At 41.5% G+C, this 27,428-nt stretch overlaps 1 protein-coding gene across 2 annotated transcripts in view; it reads right to left on the bottom strand.

Moving 5' to 3' along the window:
* Window positions 1-15,070, bottom strand: part of kctd16b (potassium channel tetramerization domain containing 16b) — a 289,523-nt gene extending 274,453 nt beyond the window's left edge. For both annotated transcript variants that reach the window (XM_061739466.1, XM_061739464.1), the window contains exon 1: window positions 13,186-15,070. In XM_061739466.1, the coding sequence (XP_061595450.1) occupies window positions 13,186-14,029 (844 nt within the window). In that variant the 5' untranslated portion in view covers window positions 14,030-15,070. The remainder of the gene's footprint in view (window positions 1-13,185) is intronic.
* Between the last annotated feature and the right edge of the window lie 12,358 nt (window positions 15,071-27,428).

Below are 27,428 nucleotides of genomic sequence, written 5' to 3'. Positions count from 1 at the left end.
ATTATTTATTTTTATTTAGAGTTAATATATAATATACATAAATTATATGTATAATTTATATATAATACATATATATATATATGTATATATATATATATATATATATATATATATATATATATATATATATATATATATATATATATATATATATATACATATATATATATATATATATATATGTATATATATATATATATATATATATATATATATATATATATATATATATATATATATATATATATATATATATATATATATGTATTATATATAAATTATACATATAATACTGCTGTATATATATATATATATATATATATATATATATATATATATATATATATATATATATATATATATATATATATATATATATATATATATATGTATTATATATAAATTATACATATAATACTGCTGTATATATATATATATATATATATATATATATATATATATATATATATATATATATATTTTATATATTATATATAAATTATATTACATAACATACTACATGGAGGATCTACCAATGTAAAAGGGGCTAGAGATAGAGTTAATATATATATATATATATATATATATATATATATATATATATATATATATATATATATATATATATATATATATATATATATGTATATATGTGTATATATATATATATATATATATATATATATATATGTATATATGTGTATATATATATATATATATATATATATATATATATATATATATATATATATATATATATATATATATATATATATACGTATATATACATTTTATATATACTATACACTTTTTCACATGTCGGGCATTAAAGGGTGAAACATTGGTCTTTAAGGCTTCGGTCACTTTGTCAACACGAGTCTAATCCGATCGAAATCCAATCAGAATCGGATCAGAAGCCAATCTTTCTGACTCATTGTTCAAATTATATATTGCTAGTGATCAGATCTAATCTGAGTCCTTGCTGGCATTCCTTGATCCACCTGGTTGCTATGGTAACCCGCTCACATAGAGGACGTAAACAAACCAACAACGAGGGTCGGGAACTGGCTTTGCTGCTGTCACAAATGGCTATGTGGAGCCGCGGTGCAAACTCTGTACAACGTAGGACAAAATGGCAGAGATAGAGGCCACGTCTGCGTCCAGGTTTATTCAATACAGCAGATCCGACGGTCCAGGCGGGTCAGCTGTTACTGGAGGCCAGCTGATGGACTCACTTGGATAGAAGTTATTTTGATTTCTTTCATCCTGTAAATGACCAAAATAAATGACCTGACTGGAACGTGGAAATCCGATTGGAATCTCATCTGAAACTGGATCGGAAGTGGTTTGAAACCAGTTTGGGAAAAAAAGAAATCACATCTCATGTGAGGGTTCCTTTCTGTATAAACTGTCAAAAAAGTATCTAGTATAGATTCAGCATAGCCTGAGCTGACAGCTAATATGCGAGACCCATCCTCCTACCCCGATCTAGAGATGCTGAGTCATGCTCTAAACATATCTCTAAGCATATCTCTAAACATATCTCTGACATGCCAAAATGTTGTTCCTACAGTATATGAGTCTACAGGAGCTTTTTAACCTTGGGACCTCCTCACTTCTTCTAGTCATACATCCTGGTCAGGTACAGATAAATCGAGAGCTTCGCCTTTCCACTCAGCTCCTTCTTCACCACGACGGTCCAGTACACCGACCGCAGAACTGCGGATGCTTTGAACAAGACCCTGAGGTACTTAAAGGAGCATGAGGCAGGATTGAGGCAGGATTTATGAAAAACATTTGTATACGTTTTAAGTTTTCTAGTAATAATGTCAGATGAAGTGTTCCAAACCAAAAAGAATGAGCCCTCTAGTGTATCTCTCCTTTGCCTTGAACAGGCTGTGTGCTGCAAAATGTGCTGCAATTGTGACCGGAATTTCCCGCGCTGTCCTGTGGATGTGACGTCACATGACGCTGCATGCACGTTCTCCCCGTTCTCCCGTGCCGGCTTCACTGTTGGCTGCAGTACCCCCGACGGCCGTCGTGGTGAAGGGTGGCGCTAGAGAGTCTCATTTCTTAATAGGAGCCTTATGCTCCTTAAACTCCTCCACCCACCCGGAGAGGGCACGCCATCGAGAAGCATGGCCTCGGATTTGGAAGTGCTGATTCTCATCCCTGCCGCTTCGCACTTTCACTTACAGCTTTCACAAAATGAAAAGGGGCTCAGATTGTTCCAGAGAAAGAGATCATCTTAATCAAGCTGAAATAACCTGAGGACAGAAGACATGGCAAAGAAAGAAAGAGAGAAAGAAAATAGAACTGGAGGCTAAATCCATATACTTGTAAATATATACAGTATGTCGACCTGAATTGAATTGGAGGACGGTTTAGATTCATCCAAGACGATGACAGTCTACAAGCATTTTTCTCACGTAACAAATCAAAGGGACATGGAATCAACCACACAACACAAAAGACCATTCTCCACATCAGTTTTTTTTTTCCAAAACGGTCTCGAGTGCACAGAAATCAGGACCGTAAACGCAGAGCACGCAGCAGAAAATGTTTTTATTTATTGCACATTAAGGATGGAGGCTGAGGCTCCCTTATTATCTCTAATTACCGTTTATGTCTATATATCTCTAACAATATATCTGCAGTGTAAGAAAATGGGCAAAAAGGCTAACAGAATACAGTTTAAAGAAGCAGTTATGGTTCCACACTTAGGCTCACTAGAGATATTTTCTGGACTTAATATGACAGAACTGGACTGGATATCCTTAAAAAGATTAAATAAATATTTCGACTGATTCAACCATTGTCTCTCTGGAAAACATATAGAAACTTTCAGGTTTGCAGCGTGGAAGCGTGAACGCTATGATTGACTGTGCAAACGTAAACGCATATGAATCACTTGCAACGTCAGCACACGGTTTAGAAGGCTAAATGTTTGCCATGTTTTCAAACTCTTGCTTTCACGAATAAGATTGTATTATGTCAATGTAAATTACCCACAGTTCATATTGTCTCGATTCAAAAGAGACATTTTTAATCCACTTTTAAAAAGGTGACACAATGTCCCCAGGTCTGCAGGGAATATCTGTGGCAACAAACCACAGAGATGCAGCTGCCAGTATTTTTTTGTTTTACTTTTAGCGTGTATTCAGACATTTGACTTGACTGCAGCCCTTTTTCTGTGCAGGGTGCACACCTAAACATCGAGTGTTGCATGATCTGGGCTTGAGTGGAAGAAGATATGGAGAAACTCAGAGCGGAGTCTGTGACTGCGTTTCCATGCACTCAATAACCCTTTTAAAACCCGAATATTGGGTCATGTGAACACCAAACGGAATATCCCCATCAAACGGAACAGGAATTTGTTTTCTGCACATGCTCTGTTCACAAGGAATCCTGGTCTTTTGAGTCCAGGAAGTTCTTATAAACACGGAGAAACACAAGACCAGGAGACTAATCACTTCATAAATATAATGAAGGATATGAACATTTCTGCATTTGTAGACGGTAGAAAGTACCGGGATAGAAGATTTAATAGAAGGTGAGAGAAAAGTTGCGCGAAGCAGCATTTGTTTTGGATTTGGATCCAGGAAGAAGAAGCAGAAATGACGGGAATTGTGTCATGATGTTCTCCGTGCGTCGCTGGTTTGATCCAGATATCCCAAATGATTAATTACCATGTAAACGGAATATTCCCGATGTTTCAGTAACCGGAATATTAGCAATAACCCCAATTTTGACTGCATGTAAACGTAGTCTGTGATGTTGTCCTCTTACAATACAGGGAGCAGTGTTATCAGTCAACGTCCAACAGTCACAGGTGTCCCAGCATGTGGAGCCATCCATCCGCAGAGACGGTCTCATCTCCTATGAACACCCTCCACCTGCTTCCTCAGCCCAAATAATCAAATAATAATCCTTGCTTGAGGTGTTTGGAGGTGGACTGGACTCCTCGCGCCCCCATGGAGCCAGAGACTGGGGGAGCAGCTGTCCCTATCAAGACTCTCCTCTGAGCTGTCATGGCCTGTCTGCTCCCTGGCTAATCACTTCCCTCAGGCCTGCAGCACGGCGCTGCTGCCACTAACGTCATCACCAGCGGCTCTGCGAGCTGCGTGCCGGACAAGCACAATGCAAATATCTATGGTGATGCACGTAAGGGCCTTGTGGAGTGTAGGTGTATTTTGTTGGTAGCTCAACGGGTGTGTAAACGCCTCAGGTAGTGTGACACGGGTCACACGTCGAGACACACACACACACACACACACACACACACACACGCTCTGTAACCGCTGCCGCCTGCCAAAACACATTTGCCACAGAGGGAATTACTCATCTGTGTGTATCAAGCTAATGGCACAGTGTGGGACACACCAGCACACATGTGAGTGCCCATTCCAGATAACACACAATTCACTCTCTGGCACGTTACTGGGTTAAAAATAAAGGTGAGGAAAATGCATTCTGGGCCAAAAATGGACTATTTCCTGTCCTCTTTCCAGATTATACAAATGGCTCCTTTGTGCCACTTCTTTATTCAATAGTTGGAAGTCATGCGGTTCTCTCTGGCCCTAAAGTCAGGCAAGCAGCTGTCACCAGGGATGATTAATTATCAGCCACTTCAGAAATGCAGAAAATTGGTAAAAAAACAAAACTATTTTGCCTCAGAGGCCATTCAGAATCTGAATGAGCAAAAACTGATAGACTGATAGCTACAATCAGTGGACCGAATCTGGGCAACAGATAAACAAAAACAGACAAAGCACCTTCGGTCTTTTTTCTTTTAAAAAAAAAACCATGAAGCTTGCAGGTGGAGGCAGGAGTCATTAGCATAATTAAAACAAACAAGACAGGCATCATTCTTTCAATAAAATAAGTGCACTTTTCCCGCCTATAAATGTATCACATTATATGGAACATTGGTAGGAGAATTACTTTCTTCACTGCCTTCACCTTATATAATCCACTTCTTGACATTTGAGAAGTATTTTTATTTACTACCAGGCTCAGTGATCTGTCAGCGCCTGAGAGGTGTGGACAGGGATTTCTGCAGCTGGCCATGTTGCATTATGTATTTATGGGAAATTCCCTTTCAGAGCCATACATTTGGTTGGGAAAGTATCCAAATGATTCCTGTATGAGATGTAGTAATGTGTGTAGGGGGATATTTACAGCTCATGGTACTATTAGGTGCATTTCCATTGGCGGGGCCTACGGGCAAACCTTCCAGACGGGAACCTCTAACGGGACCGAGCCCCTTCTCAGCCCCCTCAGCCGGCTTATCCCCATTACCCTGCAGCGCCACAAGAACCATCCATCAAACAAACAACATTCCTGACCACATGAAGGCGCTTATATGTATATTTGACTATTTGGAAATGGCCAGCAACATAAAATGAGACGAAAAAGCAGAAAGAGAGGAAGAGAAAAGTAAACCTGGAAGGGACAGAGATGTTTCTTGCATTTTTGTTTGCTTTTTTTAACATCCACCGCAGTGGTAGTGAATGAGATTAAAAGAAAACCACCCGCTGGACCTCTACATTGGTTTAGCACACCAACAAGACATGAACTGCATCATCTGCACTTCTATTGTTTTTTTTCTTGTAATCTCCATCGCAGCAGAATGTTTCTGGTCCAAAAGCTTCAGATGAGTTCTGTTCACGTTAGAGGGCTGAATGTTTCTATTGACCAGGTCCTTCCTTTAGGCCGATCTAAGCACCTCTCCTACTACAGGGACGTTTTCCGCCCCGGATAGTTCCTAAGGGCCACTTTTGCAGGGCCGTTCCTGGTAACGGAGGTGCGTCAACGATCCGGCCCCTAAAAAAACACTGAAACCCCCACCAATGGACACATCTGTTATGTACCTTACCTGTTACCTGTTACCTATCCACTTCGTGCCTTGTGGCACATAAGGCCTTGATGAAGAATTTTGACAGCTTGGCCCCCTGCACGGGGAGGTTGCCCCAGTCCTACCTCCTGCAGGGCTTTGAACTGGACTCAAGACCTTTTGAGGTAGCTCCAACTTGCTACCCAACTTCCTACCCCCCGGGCAGATCCCGACACCTGGAAGTTGGTTCAAACAGACATGAATCAAGAGAGCACCCCATGGGGTGATTTGGAGGTCTGTGACAGTCATGCCAAATGTCTGATAATGACATTTGGCCCGATTCACATCCGACTGTAAATTACTTTTTGTCTCTCGCCTGATTCGTGTATTACAACGTCACTCGAGTCCCAGGGGAGTGCCGAGACTTCCAGTCCCCACAGAGACAAAGACCATACGGACTTCCTGATCCCTCAGGGGTGGTCCCAAAGCTAAAGGATTCACACATCTGACTGGCTCTCACTGGGCTGGTTTATTCCTGTAACTTTTGTATAAAAACCCTTTGACTGAACCCATCTGGGTCGACACACCAAATACAGACACGATCTGTGCTGGTCATGTCGACCGCCGGCTTATGATTAAAACCTCTCTATACCACGAGCGGACTTCTGAACTGGTTTTTGATAAATTCCTCAACAGCCTCAACAGAGCTCCTCCACTTCGGACGGTCGGCTGCTGCAGTCCTCACTTCCAGCCATGATTTCCATCCTCCTTCCCTTTTTTCCTTCTCGACGGTACGTCTCCAGGTGGTCTTTGGTCATCCCTGTCTTGTCTTCCCTTCTGGTGCCCAAGTCATTGCTATGTTGCAGTCGTTGTTGTGGTCCTGCCGCAGTATGTGCCCAATCATCTTCCATCTTCCATCTTCACTTCATTGCTTAGTGGTCTCATATCAGCTCTTTCCAGCAGTTGTATATTACTGATGTGTTCCTGCCAACATATTTGCAGTATTCTTCGTAGGCATCTATTGTGAAATACGTCGACAGCCTCGTTGTCTTCTTTGTTCATTTTCCAGGTCTCACATCCGTATAGTAATACTGGTACTACTAGTGTCTTGTACAACCTCAGCTTTGTTCTTCTGGTGATGCTGTTAGAGCTCCAGGTCTTCCCAAGTCTGACAAATGCTCCTCTCGCTTTGGACAGTCTATTCTTTAGGTCCTTCATTCCGCCTCCCTCTTTACAAACTGTGGCTCCTAAATAGGTGAACTGGTCTGTTATGTACGCTGGGAGAGAACTTCGCCACTCGGAGGCCGTAGGAAGATGCATTAACATATTGATTTTCAAAACATATCCTTCATCTGCTGAAGGAGCCGTCAGCTTACACCCAGATCATGATGAAAATACCAACCAGAGCAATGAGGTGGACAAATGTGATACTTTTCAAAACAGTTACAAAAAACACTTAATAGCTTACATAAGAGTGAAAGTCCTGTACCAAAACATCTTGCTCGTTTTTTCTTTTAAAAATCAATGTATTGTTACCTCTGTGCAGATTTGTTCAAAACACAGTGGTGCTTATGCCAGTAATTTAGTCACAAGGGAGTTTCAGCAGGGCTTTTATCTTTGTTTGATTCCACCATTTTCACTGGTATGAGCAGATTTCCTTGGTCATTACTGGAGTGAGTGGGCTGTGTGTGCATTCATACATCTGTACAACGCTACAAGTTCACCCACAGAACTGGCTATTTTCCATTCCCTGTATCTCATGCTTATTTGCCCGGCCGAGTAAATCTCACTCCAGCTCTTTTGAGATAATATTTACCGAATTGATGATTCAAATAAGGTTGTTTGACAGTAGATGACAGTACGCATTTTTGTGGAAAACTAAAGCCAGCTATTCCCAAAGAGAAGCTCATACCATAAAAGAACAACTCTTCCTGATGGCGAGGGAACTGAGCAGCCTGTAGTCCTTCGTTCGACAATAAATCCTGAATTAAGTGGAGGAATTTTGTTTGAAAGAGTTGTCAACATTTTTCAGCAAGCTGTTGTTGGAGACTGGTGGGCAATTATTCCCTACAATGAATTATTTCTTCTAAAAGGGCCATAATTGCGTCAAAGCCCCAGGTCGTACCTCTTCCACAGAAGAATCTATCCATATTTATGTTGAATAAATAAGTGATAAAGCTTATTTTCCGCACAGTGTTGCACAAGCAAATCACCTCAGTCTGCAGGAATTGTTTCGAGAGTTTCAAAGATTTGTGTAAATATACAGAACAGGATTTTTTATGCAGTGAATCCAGGAGAAACTATGAGAAAACAAAGTGATTTGCTTCGTCCATTAACTTTTTATAGAATGTCAAATAAGTCTTTTCGTCATATATAACTAAATAAAGCTTGATGTGATGCAGGAATCTCATTTTCCTTTTTATAATTTAACTGTGATATTTTTAGAAGATGCTTAGATGACCAAATCAAGCATCAGCAGTGCCAAAGCAATCACGAGTTAGTGTGCCAATGCTCGATGTGGGCAAATCTATAAACAGTATACGTGGTTGTTGCAGAGCTCATCACAAAGCATTTGGCATTAACATGATGCCATAACTACCTTTTCTGCAGAAAAGACTGTTTTGAAAACAAGATTTTTAAACGAGACTGCAGGGATGTGGACGTATTCAGCTGCATCAGCGTATGTAAAATAAAGTGGGGAAGCTCTGGCTCACAGCTGATGTTGCAAATTAATCCTAAAGCTGATCAATGAACTTTAAAGCAAGACAGTGGATAGGTTAGTGGGGTTTTTTTTCCACACCAAACTAAGAATACCTTCTCCTTGTGGACGGCTCAGGGCCTTTCCTAAACTGCAGCAAAAATGTTAAAAGCCCTCAGTGGGCATGCTCAAACCATAGAAACAGCCCCAAACCAAAAGTATTACAAATGTGGAACGAGACAGTGGAAGGTGGAGGTTAATATAAAATCATGGCAGCGGACAGACAGACAGGGATATGAATAAAAAGCAAGCGAGGAGGCGTGACGGGGCACTGAGGCATGTAAAAGCAACTGGTGCTCCTTGCCCCTGCGGCGCACAGAGCAAAATGAAGCTGGGGAAAGGGAAGGCGCGAAGCAAAGCCAGAGAGAAAAGACAGCTGTGATTGACTAGAGCAAATTCAGAACACATGAAAGGAGACGGAGTGAAGAGAGAGAGAAGGCGAGAAAGAAGGAGGAGATGACAGAGGGAGAGTGGACCAAATATATGTCAGGCAGAAAAAACAACAGGCTGTCAGACGCTGCATTTAATCCACGGAGGGACTTGTGCATTAAACAAACTGTGTGCACAATTCTTCCTGCACATGTGTCTGCGTCCTTGTGTGCACGCCTGATATCTGTGCATATTTGTTGCCCCTGCACGAGACTTGAATGTGCAAGGGGCTGCATGTGGGCCTCAGCCTGCGTTAATAATAATAATAATACATTTTATTTGTATAGCGCTTTTCAAGGCACTGAAAGACGCTTTACATTAGTAAAAATCATAAAAGCAGTACACTCAACGACACTAAAGACACTTTACAGTAGTATAAAAATCATAAAAGCAGTACACATAGGACAATTATATGACACAGGACAGTACAAGACACGGGACATTGATCACACATTAAAAGCAGTTCTGTAAAGGTGAGGTTTGAGATGGGATTTAAATATTGGGAGGTGTGTACAGTCACGGATGTGTTTGGGGCAGAGGTGTCTTCAGTATTCACATTCATTACTCAGGTAGAAGTATAGATACTAGAGTTTAAAAATACTCCTGTAGAAGTTGAAGTATCAACTCAAGTTTTTTACTCAAGTAAAAGTATAAAAGTACTGGTTTCAAATCTACTTAAAGTATAAAAGTAAAAGTAATGTAAGGGGGAAAAAAGCCATTAAGGACAAAAGCCATTGAAAATGAATGTATCTTAGTATAATGTAAATATATTACAGAAGCATATATGTGTACTATTGAGCATTAACATGTGTTTCAGAGAGCAGCAGATATGATGACTAGTTGCCTATAAGTATTGTAATGGTGCAAAAAGTCAAACTTCAGAGGCATGTTATCATTTATCCTAACCTTTATTGGAATGTACATCCAAGTTTAGTTGCAGGAATCTGAGGGAACGGATGTAAGAACAAAACTGGACAAGAACATCTGAAACAACCACAACCAAATTCACTCTATCCGGATGGAGCAATTTAACTGGATAGTTTTTATTTAAAGGCCGAAATGAAATAGAGTAACGTGGCTGTTTTTAAAATGTAAGGAGTAAAAAGTACAGATAATTGCGTGAAAATGTAAGGAGTAAAAGTAAAAAGTCGTCTGAAAAATAATTACTCCAGTGAAGTATAGATAAAATAAAATTTCTACTTAAGTAAGGTAACAAAGTATTTGTACTTTGTTACTTGACACCTCTGGTTTGGGGAGGGACTTCCAGAGGGAGCAGCGATGGAGAAGCTCTGTCATCCCAGGTTAAGGTCCATCCACAGCACATCCCACCGATGTTGGTGCCCCGGCTTTTGAGCCTCTAACAAGGTGAACATTTGTCCACAAAGCCAGAAAGCTGCTGTCATTTGTCAGCAAAGCAAAAAGAGTCAGGGTTAGCCCACAGACACTGGCAGAGATTGCATAAGCAAGGTGTGTATTGAGTGCATTTCTGTGTATGTGTAGAATGTGTGTCAACAGCTCTCACCGGCACTTGATTTGGCTTGTTAGCGCTGCTTCTGGGAGTTGTGAGAGCCAAGGGCCATCCACTCCTTGTGCTTCATGTAAGCCATTAATATAGCCTGGCAAATTGTCCTCAATTCTTTCCCCAGCTCCTGTTCGCAGGGTGAATATTATTTCCTGTTTGCAATTTTCAATGAGATGCTCCGATTACGACCTGTTTATTTTTTCGTTTGTTTGTTGTTTTTTTTCACGTGTGAATTTAACAGATTTTTTAAAATGATCATAAAACAAAACCTGAGCTTTATTTAGCATCTCGACATGCCAGAAATTACCTTTTAAAGGATGTTGTCATATTTGCTTCCCCCTGGCAAACATCTGGGGGATTTGATGGTGTGAGGAACTGGGATAAATATCCTTCCTCTAGGTTATCTAACGCATGAAAAACCGTGTTCACTGTTTGACTTTTGCTGCCACAGGTATGAATAAGATATATATGGTATATATGATCAAATGTTAATGGCAGCCAGTGTTATATGGTGGAGTAAGTTACACAGGAATTGTATCAAAGAAGTTTTTATGCAATCTGTCGGTTTCCAAAGCTTGGCAATATTATCATTTCTATTTTTATTGGCTTGGTATTAATTACATTCATCTGGAATCAGTTGAACTGTATTCTTGGAGTGTCAGATGACATTTGTTACGATTTGGCACTATATGAATAGAGCTGGATTTAACTGATTGAGTTTCTGCTACCGCCTGTGAAGTAGGGCAGATACAGCCTGCTGTGAGACTGGGTGTAAATAAAGGATATCTGGATTCTTATCTGGCTCTGTGACATCAATGTACCCTGCAAAGCTTCACAGCTCACACATTTACATGTTTTCAGACTCAGGGTGCTGAAACCTATGAAAATGTTGTCTGCATGCCTCCAAGCACAGAAAACATATTTCTACAGTAGGCCTGTATCTCACCTTTAACACAAAGGCTTCAATGCTGCTACTGTGGAAATTTGTGGCCCTATCTTTAGTAAATTCTTTGCTAAATTAAATTATAAATACACCAACACTTTCCCTCATAGATAGCAAATAAAAGAAGAAGTCACCCGCAATTATCTTACTGTTTAAGGCATTTGGTTATCTCTTGCACCTAATTTAACAACACTTTGATTGATTGATTTGATTGATTCTTCAATCCTCTAAAAAGCTGCCATCACAGGATGAAATTCTTTAAAACATATTATCTCACTTGATGTTACAATAACCTTCATGGCTCTAAATCCACCAGCTATTCAGCTGAAAAGTGACACGATGACTGAAAGAGTAGCAAATGTCTCATTTTGTCTTTGGCGACCACCCCAAACACTTCATCAATGGAAGCATTGTCATCCTGGAGGAGACAACTCCAATCAGGAGAAAAATGTTTCATCGAAGGATAAAGATCAATGTTTGTGTTGAGGAACACACACACACACACACACACACACACACACACACACACACACACACACACACACATACACACACACACAAACACAACAGCTGCATCTATCTTTGAAAACCTGAAAGGTTATTATCCATCCCAGGTTGATATCTGCAGCTCAGCATCGGCATCATATAAAAGCATTAGGTTGAATGTTTTCTCTATTTTTAAATTTCTTAGTACATGATACAACATTTCCTTGTTTTCCAACCGTTACTCTTTCTGGGAATTTAAGATGAAGCTTTCTCAAACAAGTGCTTTATTTGGGTACTAAGAACGTAGGCACCACTTTGTAAGAAATTATACAGACTCATTAAATGATATGGATTATTTTGTAGCATCATAAACTCTCAGAAGATCCACTATAAAACGCATGATGAGTTCTTCTTCAAAACCTCTTCGCCAGACTCCTACGTAGCAGCTAGTCAGCAGCACAGATGGAGAGATGGTAGGAAAGCAACAGCAAATTCAGAATGAAATGCAAGGAGTTGAAAGGAAGAGCTGGATGAAAGAGAGGGGAGCTAGGAGAGCAATTTCCACTATGATGAGAAATGGTAAAGCATTGACAGAAGGCATTAAACTCGGGTTACAAATCCAAAATATTTACTCTTGCAGAAGTGACTTGAATGCTGCAACATACTGTAATAAGTTTGAACAGACTGAGATCAAAACATGAACCAGGCTGTCTCTCTGTAAAGCGATTGCCGCAAAGGCGTTTGTTGCTTCCATGGAGAGATAGCAACACCTTGGCTTAACCCCAATTATGAGAGGTGAGATCTAATTGGTTTTGTTCCACAGGGCTCAGCCTAAACTCCAAGTGAGCATGTCAGTTTAATTGTGTACTTGCATTTCATCCAAGGAGACGCTGCCTTTCATACAGGTCTCAAACAGATGGAACCCATGTTACATGTCCACGTCTGTCGTGCAAATAAAACTTGGGGGTAGATTAACAAAGGTATACGACCCTGTCAAAGCAAATTAGACTGACAAAAAGCAGAGGAAGCTCTCTGCATTAGTATTCACCACCCACACCTTTTAAAAAAGAGGCCCACCCATTCCACCATTCCCACCAGCAGATGTTTTTCTGGCGCCACCCGACAATTCTCGCGCGCCTTCTAGCGGCGTCAAAACTTCTGCAGGACCAAAAAAAAAAAAAAAAAAAACACACACAAGAGGTGGGACTTACGGTAGAAGACGTATTCCGTGTAGCTGGACCAGACCTTGTCCTCCGTGTGCTGGCTGACGAGCGAGGCGGTGACGGACGAGTTGCACGCCACCATCTGGAAGCCGCACTCCGACAGCATGTCGAAGGCGCGCTCCAGGTGCTTGAACTTGAGGTAGAAGCGGGACGTGTAGCGCTCCGGGGTCCGGTCCGGGTCCCGGCTCTCGTTCAGGGTCTCCCCGAACACCTCCTTGGCCAGGGCCACCCTGCCGCAGATCAGGATCCGGGGCACCCTGCGGAACCTGGCGTCGCCCTGCTGGCTGTCCCTGGCCGCGGTGCAGGAGCCCCGGTAGCCCACCGTCACGAAGCCGCTCTTCCTGTCGGCGGGCACCAGCGAGGGCGGCGGGCAGGGCCGCGGGTCGCTGCCCTGGGACCCGTCCTCGTGGTCGCTGTGGAAGCAGCAGTCGTCCGGGCTGGGCTTGCTGTCCTCCGGGGACAGCAGCTTGACTAGGTCGGGCAGCTGGAAGTACTCCGCCTCCTTCCTGAGCCTCCCTTTCTCGGGGAAGTGGTCCGGCAGGACCACCTGCTTGTCCCGCAGGTAGTCCAGCACGTACCGGAATAAAAAGCCATCCCTGTCGATGAAGTAGCGACCCTTGGGGTCCCTGGCTAGGTCGTTAGAGGGGTCTTTTTTGGAGGAGAACAGCTTCCCGAGCAGTGAATTGGGGGTGCCCACCAAAGTTGAGTAGCGCGTGTAATAAACCTGCCCCCCCACGTTTAACTCAACCACATCTGGGAAACTGTTCTGAACGGATGCCTGATCTTTGGGGTTAGTCCTACAATTTCCACTCAGAGCCATTGTTTCCGTCATGGACACCTGCACACCCGACCGACCGCACGCCTCTTTTTATGGCAAGTCTCAAAAGAATGAATGAAGGGGGGGTAAAAAAAACTAGATCAGTGTCAAAAGTTGTGGGAGGTGTATCCTCTGTTCCTCCGAGGCAGTCTCCAACTTCATCTCGCAGCTAAAAAAAAACAGCCAAAAACATGTTTATTCAATCGATTTAGATCGGAACCCGCAAGTATTTGCGCGAAAGGGGAGAATACATGGAAAAAAGGGTGAGCAAGAGCAGGGAGGGGGGGGAATCACTGCAGCCAGAGAAGCGAGATGTATCCGGCCGCATCAAAGGCGTGCATTAGTGGCTGTAGGACTCCCATTGCCTCTGGGAAAACAGTAATACACGGGGATGATGGAGGCTGGAAGAAGCCTAATGCACCGACTGAAAGAGAAACTTGCTCTGCATGCGTTTTTCTTTAGTTTCTTTGCTCCTGGGAGTATTTCCCAACAAATAGAAAATATTTCTCCACACGCCAATGCGAGGAGAGAACAAAACAAAACCAAAATAGAGTAACCTACTTAAGGATATAGTCGTTTTGTCACTTGTGTTTGTTCTTCAACTTCCTTTCATCACCAGAGGATTTGTCAGGCAGGCAGACAGGAGGAGGCATAACGCCTTTTCAGTGACGGGAAACTTAGCAGACGCCGTTTTCTAGTGAGGTTGACTGTAGCTCGTCATTACAGCCATGATTGATCTGCACCAACAAAAAAAAAGAAAAAAAAAGAATAAAATCAGAGTCCAACAATATCGTTGAATATGAACTTCCTGCGGTTGTCAGGCGCGGTTAAATCCCAGTACAGGTGGGGGTTCCCGTCCTCTCCCAGCAGCGCAGAGGGCCGAGCGGCCGCTCTCTCTGGAGCTGGCCGTGGTGCTGATCTTCCTGGAACTGTCCGTGGTGCTGATCTCTATGAGAGCTGTCCGTGGTGCTGATCTTCCTGGAGCTGTCCGTGGTGCTGAAAGCAGCGTCTCAACGCCCCCCATCTCCTCACCCTCTCTTGCGCGCACTCGTACCGCCTCTCTTCCCCGACAGAGTTGGGTGTTGGGTGGTGTCTTTACATGCGCCCCCCCCTCCCAAGCACATAAGCTCTCTCACACACACACTCTCACTGGCTGCTTTTTAAACACAATTTTTTTTATTTTTTCCTACATTCAGGACAGTTATATTTCTTATTGTTGTGTATTTAAAGTGTAGTATACACTCCATTGCAAGCACAGGCGTCGACTTGGTTTTTCAATCTTTAAGTTTTAGGCTTTCAAGTGAACATATTAGGAATATATGATTCATGTTGTGCCATCATTGAAATAGGACGCGCATATTTTGAAACCATTTGCATTGTAATCTTTGTATATATCAATACCGATCCCGTTGGTTACCCATAGTATGTTAGAACCAGCTTCATATTGTCCTGAAATAAGTTTGGGATTTTTATTTTAAAGAAAGATTTACTCCGCAGGTTCAGATATATTTGAAGTGCCTCTGAGTTTTGACGGCAGTTGAGGTGTATTCTGTTTAATGAGCAACAGCGCCCCCCTCTGTTCTCTCGATGCTTTTTCTCCCGGCGCCATAAAAAGATCCTCTCTCATTTAAAGAACTATATTTCCGACAGTCCGTGTGCACTAGGGAATCGTAGTTCTTCTGCTGCACTGGTCAAATCTATGAAACTTGATTTTATCCCTCGTCATTACACTCCCACATTATCCTTAAATTACTTCCTCAACTTTTACACCAAACAAACAACAAGAAATAAAATGAAGTCACGGAAAAGGTAACCAAGCATATTCACTCCACTTCTGCACAATTCAACTTATGGCGGACACAAATATATTAGTAAACAACACACAGCAGCACTCCAGGCCCAAGCTGCTAAGCAAAATCAGCACTTCACTGCATAAACACTTGAACAAATTTGTAAAAGGTACAATGTCTGCAGAATCTCAAAAACTTCATGTTGGAACAGTAGTGTTGTTACGGCCCACTGCCCTCAAGCTGCTTTTATTTTCCTTTGGCTTTTATCTGTCCACTCTAAAGCAACCTTGCCTTGAGGAGAACTACTTTATCTGGACTATTCCTTGTCTGTAGAGTGTATGCACTGCCTCCAGGGGAAAGATGTTTCCACTTTTTAATTATCGTTTACAGAAACAGAGACAGAAACATGGTGGCAGTTCATATCGGTACTGATGTACCACACTTATCTCCCACTTTCCCAGCCATTTTTAATTCATTTGTGTGGTCAATTCATAATTTACTACCAAACAGCCATACATGTGTGGAATTTCATAAAATCTCATATCTAATCCAAGGAGAGTTGTGAGAGAAATGAGATGAGAGAACAAGTGATAAAAAAGCAAAATGAGCAACAGACAGAGGAAGTGATAGAGATAGAAGGTGTGGCCAGCTGGGACTCGAGCACTCACCCAGAACTAGGTCATGTTAGCAGCTTCATCATAAATACATGTACCCACTACATATTCTGCTGTGTTGCTATTTAAGGAGCAGATGATTGACCACTTGTAATTAGTTAAAAAGGTTGAGGCCAATGCATCCATTTCAATTTAAGTCTCTATCTTTGCAAAGACCACTTGATTTGATCCCATAAAATCTAGAAAAACAAACAGAGGGACCATTTCAAAGCAGAATACGCACCCCTTTATGGATTCTCTCCTCTGCCTGCACTTTGAAATATACCAAGATAGACTGAAACACATTTTAATACAAGAATGTTTACTGGATGAATTATGAATTTGTTGTTTTTTTTTCCCAATTTTCCCAAAGATTTTCCACGAGGGACATTACATCAGAGAGATTTTTATATTAAAAACAAAAAGTGACTGTAGCGTGACTAGATTTGTCTCAGAGATGTGCTAGTTAAGATAATCTACTTGTGAGTCCAATAAATCAATCTCATTCTCATTTTGCACAGTCTGCTTGCACACACACTCTCTTCCTGTGCAGTGCACAGTAAACTATCAAAGGAAACTTTCAGGACAATCACAGATGGTTGAAATAAACAGAATAACTCTCCCACTTCTATCTCTCATTAAAGCCACACATTCAATGATGCCAGGCCTTGGATTGGAAATTTGCAAGTACAGCAGGCAGACACTCGATGCACAAATTCATTTTACTTGCAGATAATGAGTTTTTACACAAAAAAATGTTCCAGTCTCAAATGCTGCTCGGTTGTGGGTGATTATTTATCAATTACTTATTTTAAAGTTTGACAAAACATAACGTGATGACATTTTCCCTGGAAATGACTTTTCTGGTTTAAGGTAGTTGATGTTAAGCTGGTCGATGAATTCATCATGTTATGTTTGGGCTCCAAAAGAAGAAATGTACATATTCAACGTTCATATTAGCCTGCTCATACTCTACAGCAGTTCCTGTCACTTCTGGTTAAGCTGCTCTGTTTAAGCTTCTGTCTCTTTAAGGTCCCTCTTGTGAAAGGTCTAGTGTGTTATGACTGTCCAAAAATAGTGGAGTGGTGAAAACAGCTGTTTCATTTGTTTCTTTGTTGGGATCTCGTTAAGTAAGAGTAAACTCAGCACATGTTTGGCACTTGGTCAGCACAAACAAGGTGTTTCATCCAGTTCAGGATCAGCGACCTCTGTCAAACAGAGTCAAATATTTTTGCAGATTTCAGCATTTGTTCCGGTTTACCAAAATCATATGTATCACAGACAATATATTCCGCTGACAAGAGAAGAAAGGAAGAGCAAAGGTGATGCAAGGCATTTCAAACACATAATGGACCATCAAAGGTAATAAACCTCTGTCTGATTGCTTGAAAGCAAATTTGAAGTGTTTTATCTGTTCAAGTATTAGTCATAGTTGTTGTACATGTCATGAGAACAGATTTATTTTAAAGACAAACCCAGTCATGATAATAAAACAGCAGATTTTGATGAAGGGTTCACAAACAATTAGGTTAAATATGGCCTTAAGTATCATAGAAAGATATGTAAATCAGTGTAATGTCAGTATATTATCATATATTATCATTATTATTATCATTCCTCAGAGAGTTTGGTCCATATTGACATGATAGCATCACGCAGTTGCTGCAGATTTGTCGGCTGCACATCCATGGTGACAATCTCCCGTTCCACCACATCCCAAAGGTGCTCTATTGGACTGAGATCTGGTGACTGGAGGCCATTTGAGTAGTGAACTCATCGTCATGTTAAAGAAACCAGTCTGAGATAACCACACCATGACACCACCACCACCAGCCTGAACCATTGGTACAAGTCAGGATGGATCCATGCTTTCATGTTGTTGACGCCAAATTCTGACCTGACCATCTGAATGTGGCAGCAGAAATGGAGACTCAGACCAGGCAGCGTTTTTCCTTCTTCTGTTGTCCAGTTTTGTTGAGACTGAGTGAATTGTAGCTTCAGTGTCCTGTTCTTAGCTGACAGCAGTGACCCTATGTGGTCTTCTGCTGCTGCTGCAGTCCATCTACCTCAAGTTGATGGACCACGTGTTGTGTGTTCAGAGATGCTCTTCTGCAGACCTCGGTTGTAACAAGTGATTATCTGAGTTACCGTTGCCATTCTCCTCTGGCATCAACAAGGCATTTGCACCCACAGAACTGCTCACTGTATATGTTCTCTTTTTCTGACCATTCTCTGTAAACCCTAGAGATGGTTGTGGGTGAAAATCCCAGTAGATCAGCAGTTATCAGGAGTGGTTTGATGAGGACCCAAACGCAGGAGTTCACAAAAGCAGGATTTATTGAACAAACAGCGCTGCTGAGCAGGAATACAAAAACTCAAAACTAGGATTCAAAAACTGGAAACACATGGGAACACGGAGGGAGAAAACAGTACGGACCAGCAGGGAGCAGGGGAAAGACAAGACTAGATATACACAGGGGATAACGAGACACAAGTGCGGACAATCAGGGCAGATGGGAAACAGGAGGGACAGGACAGAACTCAAACTGGGGGAAATGTTAAATCCTGACAGCAGTTTCTGAAATACTCACACCAGCCCGTCCGGCCAACCACCATGCCACGTTCAGTCACTTAAATCACCTTTCTTCCCCGTTCTGATGCTGGTTTGAACTGCAGCAGATTGTCTTGACCATGTCTACATGCCTAAATGCATTGAGTTGCTGCCATGTGATTGGCTGATTAGAAATGTGCATTGAAGAGCAGTTGGACAGTTGGACCTAATAAAGTGGCCGGTGAGTGTAGATCTTTTTCAGATAATCCTACATTTTAATAGCCAATTTGCAAACCAGTATACTTCTTCATAGAACAACATATACATGCTGTACAAAGAACACACACACTGAGCTATCTCTCTCTCTCTTTCTCTCTCTCTCTCATATATATATATGCACATTTTTCTTCTTCATACTCAGCTTTTGGGCATATGCTATGAAAAAAGCAAGACCCAAATATTTCAAAATGAAAACACTTGAAAAACTACAGCTGGTTTAACTTTTAGACAGGCAGACAAAATCCAGGTGGGGAAAGAGAAATACCCTTGAGGAAAGCCCTTCACTTCCCTCTGCTGCACCGGCTGTTGTGCAAAACAGCTTCCAGATGTGAATCTCTGTGAGTGTGAATGAAGCAATTCTGCAAAAGATTGCGCTGATGAGCATGTATATGTATATGTATGAACACATATATATATATACACACATACTCATAATTGATTTATTTGCTCAACACCTGCAGATTGTTAGATTGGAGTGAATCTTTTGTGTCCTACTTAACTTCATTCAGTCCCATACGGCAACGAAGGCAATGAGTCATCAGTCTCAGATACGTCTTCACAGAACGCTCACTGTAGCTTTTCAGCTCGTGTTAAAAGTGTGCCAATGAAGTGAAAATCATGACCGCATGGCTTGTCTTGGCAATATTGATCTTCAAACCTGAATGCCACGGTTTTCTTGAGGGAATCAGCAACAAGTCCCCATGTCCCAGATTTTATATCAAAACAAGATATTTTTAGCTGCTTCCCATGAAGAGACTTGCGTAAGAAGTCAGCTGAATTGTGACAACCGTTTTAGTTATGCACTGTAATAATCACATCACAAACTATTGCTCTGAGATTAGGAGAAAAGAAAGCTTGATGGCTTCAAATTAGGACGTTTAGCTAAAATATTTGATCTTTAACTTAATCTGCTTCAACAAGTAAAAAGGGAATGATTTTTAGTGTCTTCACTGATCCACTTTTTTGTAATTAGAAACTATAAACAAATTTAGAGTTTAATGCCAGATACAATCAAAAGAGCTGGGAGAGAGGCATGTTCATAGCTGTGCAACATTTAGGATTTTAATAGTGACTGTACAACTAGTATCTCCAGGAATCTACAGGAGGAATCTGGGTCTAATCTTGTGAAATACAAGATTGCAGTTACTCTGAAGTGCATGGACCAACTCGTCTGGTTCTCCTCGTCATGATGCACCGTATATTTTCAACAGGCGACAGCTGGCAGGCCAGTCATGCGCACGCACTCTGAGCGCGCACACAGTCTGCCTTTGTGAAGTCACGCTGTTGTTAGTCATGTAGAATGCATTGTGCTGTTAAAATACCCACATGCATCCTGGGGAGAGCTTCAAGCTTATCATATGCCTTTCCAAAACTGCAATATATACCTGTAGATCAGCTCTTCCAGGTATCCTGCTGCTCCCCCATACCATCACAGAGGCTGGCGCTGGTCCCTTTCTCTGATAATGACCTGCATGACCTTTCCCCTCATTGACATGAATAACCCCACGTCCATTTTTGCCACAAACAAGCAAAAACATGAACGTTTGTGAGCGCAGTGTTTTTCCTGGTCATCTGATTTCAGCTTGTCCTCTGAGAACTCAGCGACGTTCCTGTCTAATATATACACAGTATATACAGACTAAATCAGCTTCCGATTAGTTCTGCAGATCAGAGGCAGCTGGCGGGGGTTTATTTCATCACTTATGTTCGGAGAGAGATGAGAAAGTGAGGGGGTATATATGAGCTCCAAGATGAGTTTTTTTTTTTTCTTAATCAACCGACTGAGAAAACAACCATCAGCTCATGAACATCAATGAAAATGATTAGCGTTAATGAAAGTAGTCGGACATGTTGAGCTTCATCAATTAAATTAATGAAATTATTATTTTCATCACTATGTTTTAATATAATGGTATGAATTCAATAGCATGAGAATAAAATAAATCACATTTCATTACAGAACATTCAAAGTACAGTATTTGTGGTTCTTGTTTTTTAATTAAAGCTCTGAATACGTCTTTATCATTGACAGATTAAAACATTAAATAAAGAAATGAGGACAGAAGTGCTGACGCTGACCTGACTGAGTGGGGCTACGCAGCGCATGCTGACGTTACCGTGGACTCTATGTACGATCTATAAGCTCTGCTCCCACGACTGACAGAAAAACTGAGGACATGAAAACACAAAATATAAACAAAATTAAAGTAAAACCTGAAATTAAAATAAAGTTTGAGTTTCAGTTCTGTCCCTCCTGTTTTCATCTGCCCTGATTGTCTGCACCTGTGTCTCGTTATCCCCTGTGTATATCTAGTCTTGTCTTTCCCTGCTCCTCGCTGGTCCGTACTGTTTCCTTCCTCCATGTGGCATGTCAAGTTTTTGATCCTGGTTAAGTTCTGGTTTTTGGTCTGCCTTTTCAATCCTGCTCAGCAGCACTTTTGGTTTTGCTGAATAAATCCTGCTTTTGGTGAACTCCTGCCTCCTGCTCTCCTGCGTTTGGGTCCTCAACAAACCGTAATCGTGACAAAAACATAAATGATGTTTTCTGAAAGCAAAAACATTGAAGGTTTTGGTTGGCGCCGATACAAGCTGAGATCAGGTGAGTGGTCTGGAGCATGTTGGGCAGGTGGCCAATCCATCACAGAACATAGTTCTCATAATGCTTTTATGATATACCGTATTTTCAAGACCATACGGCGCACCGTACGAAAAAGCGCAGCCTACACACACAAATGGCTCACCGCCTTTCAACAACACACGCAAGCATACAAGTGTGCGTATTTAAAAATAGAGTGGGAGCAAAACTGAGTTTGATTGTGCATTATTTAAGTCTTTATTACAAAGTACTAAAAATGTTTAAATCACCAATGAATAATCAAAAATTAAAACAATCGTCATTAATCAAACCCATCGAAGTCCTCATACTCTCTTTGCTGTCGGTCACTTTCCGTGCCGTGCGGCCCCTCGGAAATGATGCCGGCTTTGGCGAAAGCTTGAACAACAGTGCCAGCAGACATGTTAGCCCACGCATCTACAATCCGCAAACTGTGGCGTAACTTGCCCGGCGCTGTCTTCCACTCTTGGTGAAGCTGTGGTCTCCATCGCTCATCCATCACTCCCACGCCGCTCGCAGCCTTACTTTGAACGGCCGGTTCACACCGACGTTCAGCGGTTGGAGTTCCTTTGTCAGACCTCCTGGAATAACTTCTTCTTTCACTTCTTTTTTCACATCGGCTGTGAGATGGGCACGCATAGAGTCACAGATCAACAGAGTTCTCATGGTGGCCTCAACTACGTCCGCAATCACGCCCATACTTCCCCCTTTAACGTTCTCATGGTGGCCTCAACTACGTCCGCCTTACAATAACACACATTGGGTGCACTGCGCTATTGGGCGCGCCGCACATTTTGAAAGAAATATAAGACATTTATATGCACCTTATGGTCGTGAAAATACGGTATATGATGTAACATCTATGAAAAAGCATGCTTAAAGGGGACCTATTATGAAAAACGCGTTTTTTTTCTTGCTTTAACATATATAAAGTGGTCTCCCCTCAGCCTGCCAACTCAGAGAAGGAGGAAAGCAACCAAATTCTGCAGTGTCTGTAGCCGCCCGGATGATCCGTCCAGTGTGATGTGGATCTACGAGCCGTTCAGATTCTGCTCCCGTCGTGACGTCACGACAAGAGCGATGCGTGAAACCACGCCCACAACTAACTCCGCCGGCCGGAGCTTCCATTTTTTCGTAGCGGTGTATCGCGTCATTCAGGCAGCCAATCAGCACAGAGCCTCTTTATCATAGCCCCGCCCACTCAGAATCCTGCATAGATAATGAGGTTAGAGAATGGGATGATAAAGACATGGTTTAGAGGCTGAATTTCTAATTTATTTAGCAAAAACAATCAAAAGCTTGTTTTTAAGACATTCAAGGCCTGTTTGAAATAGGTATTAGATGCCATAATAGGTCCCCTTTAAAGTCATTTTTGTTCATAGTTTATGAACAATTGGTCATACCTGCAGCTTCATAACTATAAAGTCGATAATCCCAGGCACCAACACTTTTACATGAAATAAGTTATTCGTTTCTGAAAAACTTTTATTTACATTTAATCAGCATTTATTTGGTTCTCGTTGTAGCATGCACATGTTAACTGTTGTATGTTCAGCTTTGTTAAATTCTTATGTACTAATTTCTTTTCTGGTCTTATCAGTCCTGGGGGAGCCATTGACAGAGGTTTGCTGGCTCCTGATTGGCCCATACCAAGATCAGCTGCATCATGCAGGGGAATGTTGTATAAGTTGTGCTAAATATTTTTGGTTTTCTTTGATATTTCTTTCTATTTTGAGTTATTTGCTTGTTTTTGTGTTCTATGAATTTGAAGTAACATAAATGTTAATACTAATTGTCTTTATGTGGATTTTATGTTAGTATTAGTTCCCCCTGTGTGTCACGATATTTAACTTCCCTTTGTTTGTTTGGTTTTGGTTGAGCAGTTTGGCAGCACTTTAAGTTCCAGTTATCTGAGTTTAGTTTGGTTTCTTTTACATATTTTAAGGGCCCTTTGTGGTTTATTTGTAAATCTTTGCAAATGTTTTGTCTGAATAAAACCCCTTTCTGAAGAAAAACCATCAGTGTCGTCGTGCTTAAACAGCTCGGTCCCTCACAACATTTGTAGTTTCACTGCTGCATTTACACGTCAAAGATTAGCGTGTGTCCAGCTTCTTGTTACAGTTCGGTCATCGGTGAAATCCTTTCAGAGTCCCTGGGTACTTATCCTGCCGTGATGAAAGCTTGACCTTGTTTGAAAAGCCAGAAGGTCAATTTATGTCCATTCGACTGTCGGTGGAGGCTCTTTTTGTCTCTGGTCCTGACTGCTAAACCTGGCAGCAATTTTCCTAACTGTTGTTGAGTCATCGGTTATTTCTTGTTACCCTCACTTACAACCTTTTATATTATTACTTAACTTAGCCAGTAATTTTGACTACTGTACTGTGAAGTATGTGAAGTAGTATATGTAAATATCTGTAAGATTGTGTTAGTATGAAGATTGATGTGTCAGGTTGTTCTCCTGTTCCTTCTATCTTAAATAGAAGCAAAATAACAAGAACAGAAACTTTTTGCACATTTTATTTGTATTTGTTTTAACTTGTTGTTTAACTTGTCTTTCTTTGATATTTTTAGCCGGGGGACTGCCATTGGAAACTAGCTCTGTAGTTAAAATTGGGTGCATTTGCATTTTTAATTCTAAATGTATATGAATGTACACTGTCCCTTCTCAAATAAACTGAATTGAAGTTCGTCATGGAAGACACTGAAAATTGTGGCTTCGTGCTCATGTCTGTGAGACTAACGTTCAAATGAAATGACAAATTAAAGATTTACGTTTCTGTTGCATTTTGCAAAACCTTGCTACATTTTCTATGGATACCGTTTGCAATAATATAAAAGATTGATATTCTCTTTCCAGTTGAGCAGTTAAACAGCGCCACCTCGGGATTTCTATTTTGTCAAAACAGAAAAGTGTCAAGCTGCAGCTCGAACCTCCCCTCGTCTGTTTGGTGCGCGTTGATGTGGCATTCTCTACAAAAGCAGGCGTGCTGCTCTTCCAGGAGACCGTGGCATTTAGCGGGAGGCCCCCTAAGCATTACTCTGCTCTGTTCAGCTCTGTGTTGATGAGGTACAGACAAGTGACTCCCGGGGCCACGATGAGAAGGAGTCAGCGAGGCGCCACGGAGCTGAGAACTTGAACATTTCATCTTGTTTCTCGGCCAGAAACGCAGCAGCAGAGCTGTCATCCCACACACTCGCAGTCGCTCCGCAGGTGTCGGTGTTTCCATGTATCTGTGTGTGTGTGTGTGTGTGTGTTTGAAACTGCGTACGGGAGAAGGCATCAAGGAAGAAGGTGTATTTTGACAGCCAGGTCTAAGCAGAGCTGGTGCTTGTGGATCTGAAGCTATTTTGGATGCAGGCAGGTGACTCAGGGCTTACTCTTATGTTTGTATTCCACTTCTTGTTGACACAAGGATCAAGTTGCAAGACAGGGCTTAATAAAGCTTAGAGTATTTTTATATCTGTGGTTTGTTTTTTTTGGACTCAGGTAAACCCAGGTGGCACCTTATTGTGGTTTTTTTGGAAGGTGAAAATAGCTAATCTTATTTATTTTGGTGCCAATTTCGATGAATGCGAAATTTACAGGAAACCTTTTGCAGAGAAGTGTTGGCACACCCTCTGTGAGTAATTTCTGTGCAAAATATCTGGATATACTATGCCTTTTGAAGGCTAACATAAAGGATATTCTTATTGTTTTAATCTGAGCGATGCCTCCTGACTTTTGTGATTGTTGAGTGTGGCTGCTTACTTAGAACTGATTCATAAGAACACACATGCAAAAATAAGAACTGTCTCACAAGACTTATGGCGCTTTAACACTAGTACCTACTCAGCCCGACTCGACTCGCCTTGCCATTGTTTCTTTTCAATACGCAGATTAGCCGGGGTCTGAACGAAGCTGCTGTGACGTACTGGATTGTGCGATTGGGCCAACCCCCCGACCAATCAGTGGCCTGTAGTGTGACGACGTCAGATACAGCCGACTCAGCCGCTTAGAACCTCGGCAGAATAGTTACAGAAAAAGTATCTACTCGACCCCTAGTGGAAAGGCACCAAACCGAGTAGAGGCGAGTCGAGTCGGGCTGAGTAGGTACTAGTGGAAAAGCGCTATTATATGCAGCAAAGCTGAAACTGGGAGGTCAGCTTCCCGTATTTCAAAGGGTTCACCCACTGAAAAAAATAGCACCAGCAGGTGCTGAGAAGTGAGTTAACAAGCAAGTGTTTGGCCAAAATCTCAGGAAACCTGGGGCCTGTACTACGAAGCAAGTTCAACATACCCAGGATATCTTTTCCTTATCCAGATTCACTAACCCGGACAATTGCAATCACGCTAAGCGGTCACACGACGGTGGTTATCAACTCGGTATATCAACCCAGGTTTCTCCAATCTGGATATGAGCGCGTGCACATAAAAGGGGCGGTGTTTTCAGCGCATGACCAATCGCAAGCATGGAGAAGTCCGCTGTCAGAGCCGCTTATTTCAGTAGCGAAGAGCAAACAATAATTTTAAGGAAATATGATGAGTATAGGCATATAATACAGGCAAAAAGCAACACAGTTGCAGCTGCAAAATGCAGGAAAGACAGCTGGCAAAAGATCGCTGACTGTATAAATGCGTAAATTCATAGGGATATAAACATATATTTGAATATTCTGGGAATCTTAATCTTAAACTGTAAGCCATGATCAGCAATATTAAAATAATAAAAGGCTTGCAATATTTCAGTTGATTTGTAATGAATCCAGAATGTATGAAATTTTTTTGTTTTTGTGTTTGCATTACAGAAAATCACAATATTCTAATTTTCTGAGACAGTCCTGTATATATTGGTTCTATAACTATTGTTGTTGACCGATAACTTGTGCTGATGCTGTACCAAAGAATTGGGTTTTTTTATTTATTTTATTTAATTTTTTATTTTTTTCAGGAGGGGGGTATTTAGTATTTTAAAGTGACTTCTCAGAATGTTCGAGGGACGAAATTGAAAATCCCTTTTTTGCTATCCCCTTACAAATGCATCTTCTTTTTGATTTCTTCTTGATTTATTTATTTAATTGGTATTAGTTTTGGATTGACTGTACATCAGATTTTGGGTGATGATTTGTTTTATTTATTCATTGATTGATTTATTTTTTATTTTCTCCTCCACCTCTTTTTTCTTTTTTTCCTTTTTTTTTGGATCGTTCATACAGGTACTCATCAGGGAAAGCAAAGGGGTTTTGGTGGTCCCTGAATACGCGTTCTCTTCGGAGGGATCCTCTCACGATCCGCGCACCGAGCTCCACTGGATTCTCTTCGAAAGGGCATGCCATTTTCCAAGAGAGCTGATTGGTCAGTGGGCGGTGCTTTTATACCCGGCGATCTGTATCTCGAACATAACCTGCTCCGGAGCAGGTTAGCTGTTCAGCATAAGTTACCATGGCAATGTACCCCGGTAAGAAGTGAACCACCGTCGTAGTCCTGAAAACCCAGGGTTAAACCTGAAGTTACCTCGCTAACCCCAAATCCCGCTTCGTAGTACAGGCC

The sequence above is a fragment of the Cololabis saira genome, chromosome 14 (assembly GCF_033807715.1).
Source record: "Cololabis saira isolate AMF1-May2022 chromosome 14, fColSai1.1, whole genome shotgun sequence".
NCBI classification, from domain to species: domain Eukaryota; kingdom Metazoa; phylum Chordata; class Actinopteri; order Beloniformes; family Belonidae; genus Cololabis; species Cololabis saira.
Note: the sequence above shows the minus strand (reverse complement) of the source record. Positions and strands in the feature narration are given on the sequence as shown.